The sequence below is a fragment of the Phalaenopsis equestris genome, unplaced genomic scaffold (assembly GCF_001263595.1).
Source record: "Phalaenopsis equestris unplaced genomic scaffold, ASM126359v1 Scaffold200044, whole genome shotgun sequence".
NCBI classification, from domain to species: domain Eukaryota; kingdom Viridiplantae; phylum Streptophyta; class Magnoliopsida; order Asparagales; family Orchidaceae; genus Phalaenopsis; species Phalaenopsis equestris.
This window is the reverse complement of record NW_018219885.1, coordinates 235,420-250,960: the sequence shown is the minus strand read 5'-3', so window position 1 is coordinate 250,960 and position 15,541 is coordinate 235,420. Positions and strand designations below refer to the sequence as shown.

The window sequence follows — 15,541 nt, the reverse complement described above, 5'->3', positions numbered from 1 at the left end:
TATATATATATATATATATAATACATTGTATTTAATAATATATATATATATGACACTTTGGTGCTTTAATAATACATGAAAATGTGTATTTCACTTTTAAAAATTAGTAAATATGAAATTTTATGTGATATTAAAGTTTTAATTGTTATGTGTAAATATGAAACTTCAGGTTTTAGGTATGTATATAAATAAGAATTGTATGCTATATAGATAAACGTCTCTTTTTAAAGGCAAATTCACATACCTAACACACAATTCTCAAGTATTTGTGTATGTTACAATTAAACTGTCGTACGTAAATACACAGGACTTCGATGCTTTAAATCCAGTGGTAAAATCTATTTTTTTATGTGAATTTTAATATGACATACTAATTATGATGAAACTATTATTTAAAGAATTGATGAAGATAGTGAAATGAAAGACCCATGATGTTCTGTATTAGAGTGTGACACCAACAACTAGTTGTTTTGTTGTTTTGTTAATCTACATCTGAGAAGGCTTAGCCAAGTCATCAAATGTAATTTCTTCCCTTTTTATCCCTCTAATCTCCTCATCTATATTTTTTCCTTTCCTATTTTGCTAATTTTCTATTAGTGCTTTCTCGAAATTAAAGCTCATCTATAGATATTCATATATCAAAATTTTGGGTGTACAATAGACTATAACCAGATAGAAAATAAATTACTAATGAGCTTTTGAACAATGTCGAGACTTTCGTACAATAGGCATTTTAACTTTGGATATACCTATTTAAGTGTAGGTTTCAGTATCCATGTTTTAAAAACAGAAATCAAGCACACTTAATGTCTGACAAAGTCATGTATGATTTATATCGTTGAAGAATATTTCAATATGATTATTAGTTTTGGACTTTATATGACAGTTGACCCTTCAATTTAGCTCTGCTCCTTTGACGAGTTAAAATCCTTAACTTGTGTTGGACTCGAGTATATTTGTAAGAATAATCTTCGATGGAATAAGATCTTATTATCTGAATCAAGTGGAGGAATAGTCACAAACCAGGAAGCTCAGGTGTTTTATTAGTTATTGAATGTGGCACAAAGACAATTGTGGAAGGGTACTACATCACGTTCTGAGTTATATGTAGCTCTCAGAATGTCGAAAGTTAAAATATATGTTAACATGCCCGAAAGTGCTTCAGTCAAATTGTAGAATTATTGAAAGAGACACATCCTAGGAAAAAAATCTAGTTCCAAAAGAGGTATACAAAATAAAAAAAAGTTGGTCTCCAAGTTAGATTTAAAACTAGAGAAAATTGATAATTATCTAAACAGATGCATGTTGTTTTATTAGTCTAATGCAATGAAGAATCAATATTTTATCAATGAATTAGATTCAAATCTCAGAAAAAAAGGCAAAAAAAGTTTCATATAAGCGTCTCTTCTATTACCACTTATTCCACAGCTTCAAAAACTTTTTGCTTTTGTGTATTGCTCTGCATATGAGATGACATCGTTGTGGATCAAAGAAAACAATTTAATGAGCCATCTGATAGATGAAGAAGAATGAAAATATTTTGATCGCACATATCCTAAATTTGTTGTGAAGACACATAATAATAAGCTTGGCTTATGCTCCGATAACTTCATGCCATACGGGCACACCACCATGTCCTACTCTTGTTGGTTAGAGATCTGTAAGGGACTGTTTGGGGCAACTGCAGCTTATTAATAATCTGCTGATAAGCAATTGATCTAGATAAGCTGCTGATCCAGATAAGTTGACTGACCGTTTGACTTATGAGGTTGGAAAACAATTATTTTGCAGCTGTTTCTGGATAAATGACTATTCTGCCCCTGTGCATATATATCCTTGCACCACATTCCTATACCAAGTTTAATGGCATGCATATATATCCAATACTGACTTCAAGTTTATAAGGACGGATTACAATATATCAAAATTATTGCACAAAAATTAAGAATTTTAATGGCATGCATATATATCCTTGCACCACATTCCTATACCAAGCAACTTCATTTTATTATAAGAAAAAAAAACTTAATATCTAATACTTCACATATTGCCACCACGTCAAGATTAATGTAAAAGAGAAAAAAAAAGGAAAGAAAGAAAGAAAGTGTAACTAAATTTAGTTTATCAATCTTAAATATGACCATACTTTTGAAGAATTGTAGCTATTAGCAACATCACTACAACATTAATACACACTTGTTCAAGTGTATGTACTGATGTGTCGCTGACTAGAATATCATAATAATCTAATTGTGTGAATAAGAGAAACAAATTTAGCCACATTTTTAACCTAACAGTGAAGAAATTTAAATACTATTCAAGTTTTGTTAGACCTTTCAGCATAAACATGTAATAATAACTTAGGGCTTACTGGTTTTGGTATTGCGATGGGGAACGACGACTAGAACGGTGACAGGCGCAGGGAATGGCAAAGGAAACGACAATGCAGAACGCAAACGCGGAACTTTGGCGGGGAATGGATGGGGTCAAGCAGGTAAACATCATAGCCAAGAACGTAGGCCGAAGGGTCAATCCCGCGACCGCTTTTATTAAAGAAACTCGATCGGTGTTTTAGGATACGCAGATAAAACGCAAAAACCAAGCACGTGCGTTGCATTTTCATAATGCAAACGAAGTGTATAAGCTTCCCTAAACGGGGCCTAAGCCATATAATCTCACCTGAGATATGTATGACAACGCCCTTCTTCTTTCTGATATTGATTATATTAAGTCCCAATAACCCAAAATGAATGATTGATGTGTATTTGCAGCTGTTAAAAGATGAGCTACATATTCTTTGGAAAATAGGTATCATCAAATATGATGTTTTATAAAACAAGCCACATTAATGTGGACAATAAGTGATTTTCTTGTGTATGAAATGCTATCTTAACAAAGTAGTAGAGGGAAGTTAGCTTGTCCATACTATATGAATTTATCTAAGCATTTACACTTCAACATGGCATAAGAAAAGTTCACATATTGATTGTCATTGTATATTTTTATATGTTGAACATCCTTTTAGGCAAAATAAAAATACATTCGAATGAAACAAAGTTGAGAAAGCAGCATCATCTCCAACAGTTGTTGGGGATGATTTATTTTAGATTGTTAATGGTATTTCAAAGATTACTAATTGTCCAAATAAATTTTATACATCTTCCTCCAGGTTTTATTGTTCCTCATAATTGGATAAAAAATTTTATCTTTTGAGAACTGTTACTTGGAGAGTAATATGAGTAGATATACTCTTAATGTCATGCATATAGAGAAATCTTTTTGAAAATATCTTCAACAATGCTATAATTGTTAAAGAAAAAACTAAGGATAACATGAATAACAGACTAGAATTGAAGAATATTTGTAAAAGATGAGACTTTGTGATTCAAGAAATAACAACAGATAAAACTATAAAACCTAAATAAATATATTGTCATACTTTGGGTCAACAAAGAAAATTTTGTGAGTGAGACATGATTCAAATTTGAGCTGTTGTGTTTATCTGGAGTAGAAAAAATATTTGGTATGAAAATTCATGATTGTCAAATTTTCCTATAAAATTTTATGTCAACTACGTTTAGTTATTTGCTAAGTAAAATACTTAATTAATTGATTAAAATCAGTATGTTATTTAGAGATTTTTGTGTAGCTTGTTTAAAACTTGATCGCATACGATAAATAGAAGCAAACATTTCAATAATATTGCTCAAACTCGAAAGAATACTCTCACCTAATTTTTTTGGCACCATTGAGCATCTACTAGTACATCCATCATATGAGGCAATAATTGACGGTCTAGTACAATATCGATAGATGGATTCATTTAAGAGGTAATAACTCATGCACTAGGTAGTTATTTGTTTGAAAAGATTGTTAATATGTACTAAATAATAATTTTTTCTTTATATTTTTAAATAAACTAAGGAGAATTATAAAAAATAATGCTCAACCAGAATGCTCAATATGCTTAGAATATTCATTATAGGAGACTACAAATTTTTGCTCCTATTATTTTTGGCAAAAACCGACCGACGAGCCAGTAAGTGTGGTGTCTCTCTCAACATTTTCTATTTTCCAGCAATTATTTGAAACATTAGGGAGGTGAACATCATATCATCTCAGTGATTAGAAACTTTGAGCAGTGACTCTTTATGTTCTTCTCAATAGCAACAAAGTTCAACTCTATATTGAGTAAGACATTTTTCATTATAAGTTGTTCACCCTTTTTTAGTAAAATATAATTGTCAAATGGTTCATTAATTTTCCAATGTGTGAACATCTTATTTATAGATTTGTTAAATTCACATGAATAAGACATCATAACCCAAGAGACAGAGAATAATTTCCCCTAACGGTTTACAATGCCAGTAACTTATACTCATCTCAAATATTTTTTTTTAAATATTTTAAATGAAACAATAAAAGCATGATTTCTTAAGAATGCATATATTCATGATCGGAACAATGGAGTAACATATCAGGGTTTAATAGACCTTGCATAGGGACCTATGCACATTTTAAAAATTTGGTAAATTTATGATTTGATTGGTTATAAATTTCATACAAGATCTCGGTCAGAAGGAAAAAAAAACTTGTGGTGTTCGTGTTAAAGCAACAATAAATCAGATGATGAAATAAATTATCACGGGATTCTCGAATAAGTTGTTCAATTAGAATATCTCGGCTCCATCGAAAGAAGCGCATTCTTATTTAACTGTGATTGGTTTGGCATGTTCTTCATCGTGGAGCAAGGGTAAACTGTATAATATTGATGATAAAGTGAACAAAAAATATGTTAAATTTGATCATTTCATTCTAGCAAGACAAGCGAGTCAGGTATATTAACCCCAACATCTCAATAGCGCAAGAGATAAAGTTGACTATGTAGTAGTCACAATGAGTAAATCTAAAGTTACTATTAATATTCACAATACTACTAAAACTACTCATCAAGAATTCCACTCGATTCCACCCATGAGGAGCTAAATTTAGAGGATATTAGTGATGAACACGAAGAAATTACTCTCAATGAGTATGTCTTTAGATAAAATTTTTTTAATTACATCCTCTAGTCACTCATGAGGCGAGGCCGGCTACTTAACCACTTCCCAAATAGTGACTTTGCAATAAATAAAACTATATATTAAAGTCAGTTGTAATATAATATATCAAGATACAATGTAAAAAGCCATAGATTATTCAACTATAATACAATAATTTGTAATTAATATTCTTTTATTTCTTTTTAGTAACATTGTTATTTAAATGAATGATGAGCATTAGCCAAATTTATTTGTCAATCAAGGGATGTTTGAATCAAGTATAGCACCCCATCATGAAGGTTCAAGTGAAGTGGCTTTTTCAGTAAGAGGAGTGAAGCCATCTATCAAAGAGTAGGGTCACTGAATTGGGTGAATTGAAGCTTCAAATGTTGGGTGAGTTGTACCAATGGAGATCTATTTTAGAATATGGAAAGCAGACTCAAGGTGCGAAGTAGCTTTCTTTCTCCCGCGCGTTCATCATGAAAGCCTATGCAAGCTCACAAGTAAGATCAAAAAGTTAGAGAACGAAATAGAAGAACACTAGGGAACGATTCTGTTAGCCCATGCTTCAACGTTGGATGATAGAAGTTCTCTTCACTCAAGAAGCTCGGGGGAAAGCTTTGCCAGTGAACCTTTAGCTACTCTTAAGAAAAGACTAAAGGAACCCCAGGATATTGCATTGATAAAGAATTTTTGTTGAACCCTAACTGAGATGATGTGATTTCTACTAGGTGCCACGTGCTTTCCTAAGACAAAGCAACTCTTTTCTCTTTGAATACTCTATCCATAGGCCTTTTCATACATGTTCATAAACTTCATTAGAGTATTTAGAGATTTCATATTTACATTAGTAAAGATCAGTGTGTCATCAAACAAATAAGAAATAAGCGGAGGGGCAGCTGCGGGAACATGAAATGGCTTCATTTTTGCCTCTAACATGTAGTTCAACCAATCCTCTAGACCTTTTCAGTATATATAAAAAACTTGGTGCCAATGCACTAGATCGTATACTTGAGTTGAACGAAAGAAACTGTCATTCAAGCTGGAACTCTAAAGAAAGAAGTAAGCACTCGTGTACGAGCATGACTGGCTCAATGGCAAGATGAAGGGTCTATCCATAAGAAGAGATGAGTATGAAAGATTACAAAGAAGGAAGGGAGGTTTTTCATTAACAAAAATGAAATCAAAGGGATATATGGCATCCAAATACGTTGACTCACCTGCCAAATCTGCACCTTAAAGGATCCATGGAATCCGCTCTTTCATCCAAAAAAAATCTTTGAAGAAGAAGAATTATTTGCATCCAAAGTAGGAAGAAGCGGTTAAAGCCTCATCTGTACATGTAGAACAGTAACCTTTCATCAAATCTAAAAATACAAATGAAGCCTCCTTCGACCCTGAATTCATCATAAGAGTTCTCATAGTCTTCAGAGTCTCAATTCCATTATTCCTGAACCAAGGAAAGTAGTTGTCCATTGAACCACTAAAAGGAGAAGTGGTGAATCAAGCAATGAATCACTGGCTATCATAACTCAAAACTATCCGGAGTACAGTTTTGATTGAACATCATTGTTAGATGTTCAATCAATAGAAGTTACACAGTGCTGAGATCCACATACATGTTTAAAAATCTAAGTGCAAGAGAGTCCTCCTAACCTTCATTCGCCACATTTTTCATCGCTCTTGGCAACTGTGGCCAAATGTACCTCATGTGACGATTGTTGGTCGGTCTCTTTCTGAATAAAATCATCCCTCCCCTCAGAAGCATCTAACGCCATATTTAGATTTAATTGGCAAGCATTTTTTGTGTGATAGTCAGAACAGTAAAGCTTGCTATAAGTAAAAAATACTGTAAATGGAATATGGAAGTAAAAAATAGTATGGATCTGCTTTATTTTTCATATCTTTGAAAGTTTTACATACTGTTTAATCCTCATGCTAAAGTTGTGAAGCTAGGAGTCTTATCTAATTCACCAGCAGCCATCCGAGCGGACAATCCCTCAAGCACTTGCTCAATTGCCACTCACATTATAGAAGAGGGACCTTGGCTGGATCGTCACCAGTAAGTCAACTTCTATGACAACCTTCCCCCAAGGAGTTGCCTGACATGCTTCCCCCTAGGCAGAAGTTGAACTCCCTTTCATCCGCTTCACCACTATTGTTTGTCTTCTGATGTTGCTTCCTCATTTTCGCTTGGTGAATAAACCAAACAATAATCCTTCATATGGAATGTTGGTATTAATCTCTTTGAGATCCTTCATGGCGCTTCAAACAAAAACCTATAGTTGAGTCCAAAAATAGAGAAAAGAGGTTGAAATGCAAATGAATCTAACAATGTCTCATCACTCTATATATAAGCATGATAGTCCATAATCCAAGGGAGTATCCATGTCATCCATAACAATAGTTTTTCATCCATGTTGCTGTATTTATTCTCTCGTTCTTCTCACACTACAACTTTCAAAGAATAAAGACAATCACTGAACTAAATATATGTAACCAAAAGCAGTCATAACATGAAGAGATCGGTTAAAGGGCTTCCCCTCCTTGCCCATGCATGCAAGAGGATCCAGCCCAGATACTGGCAAAGAAGATCCAGCCTAGTAATATCTATTTGAACATACATTGTTCGAGTGACAATGGCCGAGAATGAGCATTCCAAATGCAAGGGATCGAGTAAAGAACCTCAGGCACAAGTAAACAAGCATGAACAATTATCAAAGAACCCTAAGACAGTGACCTGCTCACAATGGCTTCAGAAATTGAAGAAACTTCCTGGAAAAAACCAAGGAGGTGCCTGACGTGACTAGACAAAAAGTTGATTGAATGTTGCATCTGCAGAGGATAGAAGATCAAATGTGATATAGTTCAAGCCCCCAAGATAGTAAAAGATTAATCGAAGAAGCCAGATATTACTAGAGAATTGAATGTAATCATAGCTTATGTATATTATATATAAAGAGAATACCCTTGTATAAAAGGGGGAGTAAATATAACAGGATTCTCCCCTCTTTTTTGCTAGAGAATAGTCCCAATAAATTCAGGACAATTTTCCTCACTCACTTCACTCACTCAGGCTTCGTTTGAGAAGCCTATTAACCTCTACTTCGTTTTGTCAAACACCTTATTTAAACTTATACTTCTTGTTTGGTTGTACTACTTAACATCAAATTCCTTCTAACGAAACTCCATTTTCTTCTTACTTTCCAACATGATTTTCTCTCAGATTCTCTGTTCAGGATCTATTAATAAGATGGAAATCGTCGACTTTAACCCAATAACTATCACAATAACTCGCATAAATTACCACCCCCACTTTCTTCCACTTTCACAATCTATTCACCTTGGATGACACGATCAACATCTATAATGATCTGCAGTGCTGCACTCTCTTCAAAATTTTGAATAATCTACATCTTCTTTCGTGTATCTATCCTCCTCCATCTCATATGTCCACCTTCATATCTCACCAACTTCCTCTCCTCATCATCTAGACTTTCTGATGGTAAACGACGATTCTGTTGCACTAGGAAGCTAGCTCATCCTTCTCTAACTTCAACTTTTCCTTCCTGACGGGGATGTAGGGTTTCATGAAGTGCCAATCCATAGATTCAATGGTGGATGTTTAAGTCACAGTGGAGTTACAGCTTCTTCACAACAGGTACCATCAGGAGGCCGAAATCTACTCAATGCAAAGGGGTGGAATGGATCTCACCCGTAACTGCGATGACTGCCCTCCATTTACAGGCCCCATTGCCATCATCAGGGATGACCCAATATTGTTCAACTCTACGCCGAATTTGCAATGTCAAAAGCTCCACAATATCTGTAATTCCATCGAGTCCTTACTTCCAACGGTCTGGGACCATCCTGATGGATTGACGACCATGTCTTTATCTGTGTTGTTCAAGACGACACTGTATATTGCTACAATGCTCATGCAACCTCTCTGCCTCAATTCTCCATGGGATAGGAGTGTTTTGAGCGAAGCCTTGTCTAATGCATCTTTAGGGGTTGCAATTTTTAAAAATTAGGGGGTATTTTAATCTTTCATTCAACTAACAGCATATTCAACATTATTAAAGAGTTTTGTTTATTTCAGAAATTACAAAAGAAGCGTTTTATTCAAACGGTAATATCATCCTTAACAACAACAACATTATAACACTATTTTTAATCAAGTTGTTTTAAATGAATTTTTACTAAAGGAGAAGCTTAACCAAATGAGGTCTTACCCGCCCTCTTTCCTCCTTTGCTAGCTGCATTCATTGGGTGTGATTACATGAACGATACATGATTAAGCACTAAGATAAAAATTTCATTGTTGTGTAGTTGGTAATGAGCACTAAAAGGTAAGATGTGATGGTTGAAACTAAAAAGTCAATCAAAAGAAATCATTGATTATCACAAGGGTGATATGTTATCCTATTACACGCGAGTATAGCCAGATGATAAATTATGCTCAAATTTAAACAAAAAAATAAAAAAAAAGTGTGAAAAAGAGAAGAGCATAAGTGAGATATAATGAGAAAAATACTTATTATTCTCGTTCTGATAGGTACAGATTATTTCATTGAGATTGTACAAGGATGACTATTTGGCGATCAAGCTATCTGCCAAGGAAAGGAATTTGGTCTACCAAGACTACCAACACGGAGTCAATTCAAGCAGGAAGCAAGAGAAATCTTATCTGATTAGCTGTTAATTGTTCTGGTTAGCCGACAAACGATGAACATAAGACCCAAGCCATCGTCAAGGGAAACAAGATTATAGTAGATGCCTGAGATTCACGGCACAAGAAGAGCTTGCATGTTGATATCCAGCAGCATAGCAATAGGAACAAAAAGCAAAGCATATGCTTTCAATAATTAAAAAAATACATACCACAAAAAAAACAAACTCTCTGTGAGCTAAAGGTGCTGTGTAATCATTCATTTCCATGGCCTGTTTTACTGCATATTGAAGCTTGAATACAAAGAAATCCACAATTAGTCAAAGTGGCATAGAATTTGTAGAGAATTGATAGCCGAAAATGAAAATATATAATTATCATAGTTCAATAATCAGAGCAAAAACGTTATGTGAACATTTCTGACAATTAATAATACTGAATTGAAACTCTCCAACAAAATTACATTCTAATTCATAAAATAGATGACAAGGTTACTAAACAGAAAATACAAGTAGAAAATAAAGTTTGATTTTCGAGTCAAGGAGAAAGGGTTGAAAAACTCAAATCAATGGCTGTAAATTCTTAATCAAACGATAAATTATTTGTATTTCATTTCCTTCCTTCAATCCAAACAAAGACAATGCATGTATTATTTTTCTTCAGTACAACTATCAATTCATCCAATGGTCCTGCCACGTACTATATTATTACACAGTAAGATGACAAGAAATTGACCACTGCATTCAGTTCACCAAGAAAAGGGGCTTGATGCAAAAATAAATTTAAATTCCTAACTAATTTGTAGCCAAGCATAAAAACCAAGAATCGAGTTTTTATTTGTATTAAACCACATTTTTAATTAATTTTAAAAGGCAACGGTAAAGAAAGAACTGACCAATAGCAGAATAAAATTATTTATTTAGGTTCCACTAAATTCAGCATCCACAATGAAAATGTCACACAAACCTCTTGAAAATTGTACCATATTTTGCATTCTTCTAACTAAACATATGATAAATTAGGCATCCAAACTTCAATAGTCATCCTCATGCAAAAAAGAAAACCCAAACTCTTGTCATTGTAACAGAAAAAATAAAAGAAGGAAAGATCACAGACTATTATCCTACCCATGTTTATTGAATCTCATATGGCATAATATAGTAAAGCACAGAACTTCGCGACGGTATCTGCTGTTCGTTTCCTTACTTTTCTAACAATACACACCTCAAAAATTAATGCAAATGAAAAATATATCATAATAATCACCAACTAACAGTCTTTTTTCTTGGAAAGGTGAGCATCAAAGTGCTAATCTTAGAAGCATATTGTAACTTAGCATATGCTAGAACACATCGGCAATGGGGACCAAAAAAAACTCAACCACCTCTCTAACCGCTAATTAATAGAGGCAATTTAAAAATATCAGAATATTAGAGTCAAGATTATATAAAAATCTCAATCTAGTCAAGAATAATATTCATGCAATACATGAACCTCAAGGAAACTCAAGAAGAACCAAATTCAATGCCAAATTTTACTCCAAGGAAAATCCAGTTGAAGAACTAGCTCAAAACAGCACCTCACAATGTTTGACATGTTGGTATTGAAATCACTTGCACACTTCTTGTGATAGAACACTTTTTCATTTGAATTTATGTTCAGTTTGCACAACATCTCAAACATTCAAATTTAGACAATTAGGATAGCGTCACGGCAAATGCAGGCTAGTTCAGTTGAATAAATTTTAACAATTAAAAGAACTTGTCATACTTTCAAAGCAATGTGTTAATTTCACTTTTTAGCCAGTGCATCATTCCCAAATGATTAAATTTAAATACTCACGATGATCATTGGAGCACAAGTAGGCTATTTAATTTGTAGATTTAGACAATTTATCATATTTAGCTGATTTTTTCAAGGAGGATAATTAAAAATTCAGCTCATTTTACGCTCGAATAACATTCTCAACCTGTAGATCAAGCATTCAACACAATGGTCGAAGAACATGCAAGTGATCTATATTCATTAGTGTGCATCATTCAAATTACAAAAACAACTCCCACAAAGTGGGGTCGGCTACATGAATCCTTTTTCTCCATTGTGTCCTATTGAGCGTCATAGTCTTATTTAATTCTAATAAATTATGATCATTTGTATACAACATGCCCAAGTGGTTCTGAGTCTACCTCTACCTTTCTTAATATAAGTCGAATATAAAACATCTATTATTCTCCTAAAAAGATCATCACATGGTCGACGTTTAATGTGACCAAACCATCTAAGATGACTCTCTCTAATCTTGTCTGTCACTGGCGCTACACAAAACCTTTCACAGATATATTCATTTTACATTTTGTCTCTAAGTGCAAAGTCACTCATCCACCCAAGCATTCTCATCTCCGCAACACTTAACTTAGTTTTATGCTTCTCTTTTATAGGACAACATTATGCTCCATAAAGCATTGCGATTCTCACCACAATCTTATAAAAGTTTCCTTTGAGCATAAGAGATACTTTTCTATCACGCAATAGGCCCGATACAATCCTCCACTTCAACCATCCAACTTGAATTCTACTAATAATACCCCAATCAATATAAAAGTTTCCTTTGTTTCCTTCAAGTTTAAGTGGTGTTTTTATATTATACAATAGGCCCGATACATTCCTCCACCTCAACCATCCAACTTGAATTCTACTAATAACACCCCAATCAATATCACCATCATTTTGAAAAATAAACCCGAGATATCTAAAATGTTCACTCCCTTAAATAATTTGATCACCCATTGTTACAACTTTGCCACTTGAACTAATACAACTAAAATTACATTTATGTATTCAATTTTAGATCTACTCAAATAAAGGCTTTAGGTGATACAGTAGACCTCCATAATTCATTATTTTTCTGAACACTTTCTCTATTCTTATCCACAAGAAAAATATTATCAGCGAAAATCATACACCAAGGAATATCATTCTATATATATTCAGTAAGAGGATCCATAACTAAAGCAAAAAGATATGGGCCTAAAGTCAATCCCTGATGGAATCCAACTGAAATCGGGAAACATTTGCTCAACCCTCCTGTTCAAACACAAGTAGTAGCTCTAGTATCCAAATCATTAATGACATGAATATAAGTGATATTCCATCAACAATTTCCAACATCCAACATAAATCTTGAGATAAAACACAAATCTCGAGACAATCTTTTGAGCAAGAAACATTCAAACTTTCATTAAAAGTCTTCCATAGCATTGATTTCAACAAATATACAATCAAACTTATTGATTCAACGAGACGGGCCAAATGATTCAATGAGACGGACCCAATGATACCAAAATCAATCCAATCCAAGTCAAATCAAGCTCAAATTAAGACATTAAACCACTTTTGGAAGCTTTCCAGACATATTTGGAAGGTAAAACAGATTTTTAATAGGGCGAGCTCATAGTCGAATCGAACATCTCGACAAGAAAATCCAACAAGCCCAAGATAGCTCAATTCTGACATTGTTAAGACGCTCAAATATCTATTAAATATTATCTGATCAAGGAAATCTCTCTAAGTCATCCAATCAGATGGGTTCATATTACTTCATTAATTGCAACCGAGACTCTATACATAGAGTTTTACCCCTCTAGTGAGAGGGGAAGGAGCATGAAGCCTGAAGAAGACGGAAGCTTGGAGATGGAGTTGAAGTTGTCTCCTACTCCTACAACTGTCGACCACCACTCTCCGATCACCGCCGATCAACATCGACCGCCACCCACTTCTTACGACAAGTTCATCTGTGCACCGACTTTATAGCTCTGAAAATTGTGTAACCCTTCCCACTTGCGAGACAAGGAACCTTACTTGTAATCTCAAGTTTATAGTGGATCTCTTTAGTTGGGCCAGACTCCGTGGTTTTTTCGCTTTCTGGGTTTTCCATGTAAAAACTTGTGATGTCGCTATTGGTTATTTCTTTCATATGAGTGTATGTTGAATTCTAGGGCAACGCTAAGACAATAATCTATTACTCTACCACAACGAATTTTCTAGCACGCATCAGCTTGATACTATATGTAAAAAGCGAGTCCCATTCGACACTGTCTTCAACTCTGAGATACCGAGCCCCTACTTCATTTCCCAATGGTCTAACATCATCCAACTAACGAAGGACTTTCCTTTGCATCTTAAATATCATCTTAGAAGCATTCTTTGATATGAGGGGAAACCATTACTGCAGTCTTGAAATGACATTCATGTTAGCGTCCCGAGCATGATTTTAGTAGGGTAGTCTTCTCGCATCCTATTCAGACACAAAATCTTTCACAACTTCTTCCAGGTAGGGGGCAACCTTCACTACGGTCTTAAAAAGTCATTTACATTAACGTTCTGGACAGGAGTGTGGTAGAGTAGTCATCCCACATCTCATTCAGACAAGTCTTTAAAAACCGCTTCTAGACTGGGGGCAATCTTCATCGCAAATGATGCTTCATCAGTGTCCCATCACCGTACCGGAGTTCCTTTTCAACCGGATCAAGAAATTGATCTCTTCAAGACACGAATCTCGAGGCATGACACAGATCTCGAGTCAATCTTTCGAACAAGAAACATTCAAACTTTGATTAAGAGTTATTCAGAACTTTGATTTAAACAAACTTACAGTCAAACTGATCGGTTCAATGAGTCAAACCCAATGGTACCAAAAATGCTTCAATTTGAGTCAAATCAACACATTAAACCGCTTTTAGAAGCTTTTTCGACACATTTGGAAGGTCAAAAAAATTCTGAACATGGCGAGCCCATAGTCGAATCGAACATCTCGATAAAAAGATCGCTCAATTCATATATCATTAAAGCACTCAAATATATATCAAACATCGTGTGATCAAGGGAATCTCTCGGGGTCATCCACTCTGACATTAAACTGCTTTTAGAAGCTTTATGGGCATATTTGGAACATCAAAAAAAATTTGAATAAGGCGAGCCCATAGTCGAATTGAGCGTTTCGGCAAGACGAATACGAACCGAAGATCGCTCAATTTTGTTATCCTTAAGGCACTCAAATGTCCATCAAACTCTGCCTAATTAATGGAATCTCTCCGGGTCTTCTGATTAGAGTGATTCATGTTCCTTCATTAATTTCAATCGAGACTCTATAAATAGAGTCTTGCCACTCTCAAGAGAGGAGTGTCAAATGTCACCTGACATACCTAGGGAGGATGCCAAATAGGGCACCGTTAACAAGCATAATCCTCGAGAGATAATAATATCAGAGATAGGTTCAAAATGTATGAGATGTTGAGGTAACGAGATAATTTTTTCTAGTTTCTTCACACGCTCCCCCCATTTTTTTCATATTGCCACTTCTAGTTTTTTACCACCAATATAAGAAGTGCATCCCATCATGTGAGAAAGTTATGCATGGCTAGTTTTCTAATGATGGAATCAGAAAATAAATTAGATTTGTCTTCACTTTTCCCGATCTCTTAGGTCACTACAGCCAAGCTAGTAAAACAACAGGGCTACCTATGCGGTCTTGAGCTACCATCAATATACATTTGGTGGATTCATAGTATTCTCCAAGAGGATAGCTTATCATAACAACAGAATTCATAGTATTCTCCAAGAGGATATACCCAGTAAAAAATCATCTCGCTTGACCTATAAAATTTTGCCGAGTTTAAGAGATGAATATCTGACTTTTCAAATTACCCTAATATACCTTGCTTAAAGATAAAGTCAATTTGGTTTAAATGATTTAAAGTAGTTTTAGCACTGATATATTAAATTCATCAATTGGGAATCTTAACATGCAGCATCCTGTCAATCCAAATAC

General features: G+C 34.5%; 1 protein-coding gene across 1 annotated transcript in view; it reads right to left on the bottom strand.

Annotated features, from left to right (window-relative positions):
* Positions 1-9,408: 9,408 nt before the first annotated feature.
* LOC110035814 overlaps positions 9,409-15,541 on the bottom strand; it is a 73,800-nt gene continuing 67,667 nt past the window's right edge. The window contains exons 7-8 of the mRNA XM_020740106.1: positions 9,927-10,007; positions 9,409-9,822 (exon numbers count right to left, since the gene is read on the bottom strand). Coding sequence (XP_020595765.1) covers positions 9,757-9,822; positions 9,927-10,007 — 147 coding nt within the window. The 3' untranslated portion in view covers positions 9,409-9,756. The remainder of the gene's footprint in view (positions 9,823-9,926; positions 10,008-15,541) is intronic.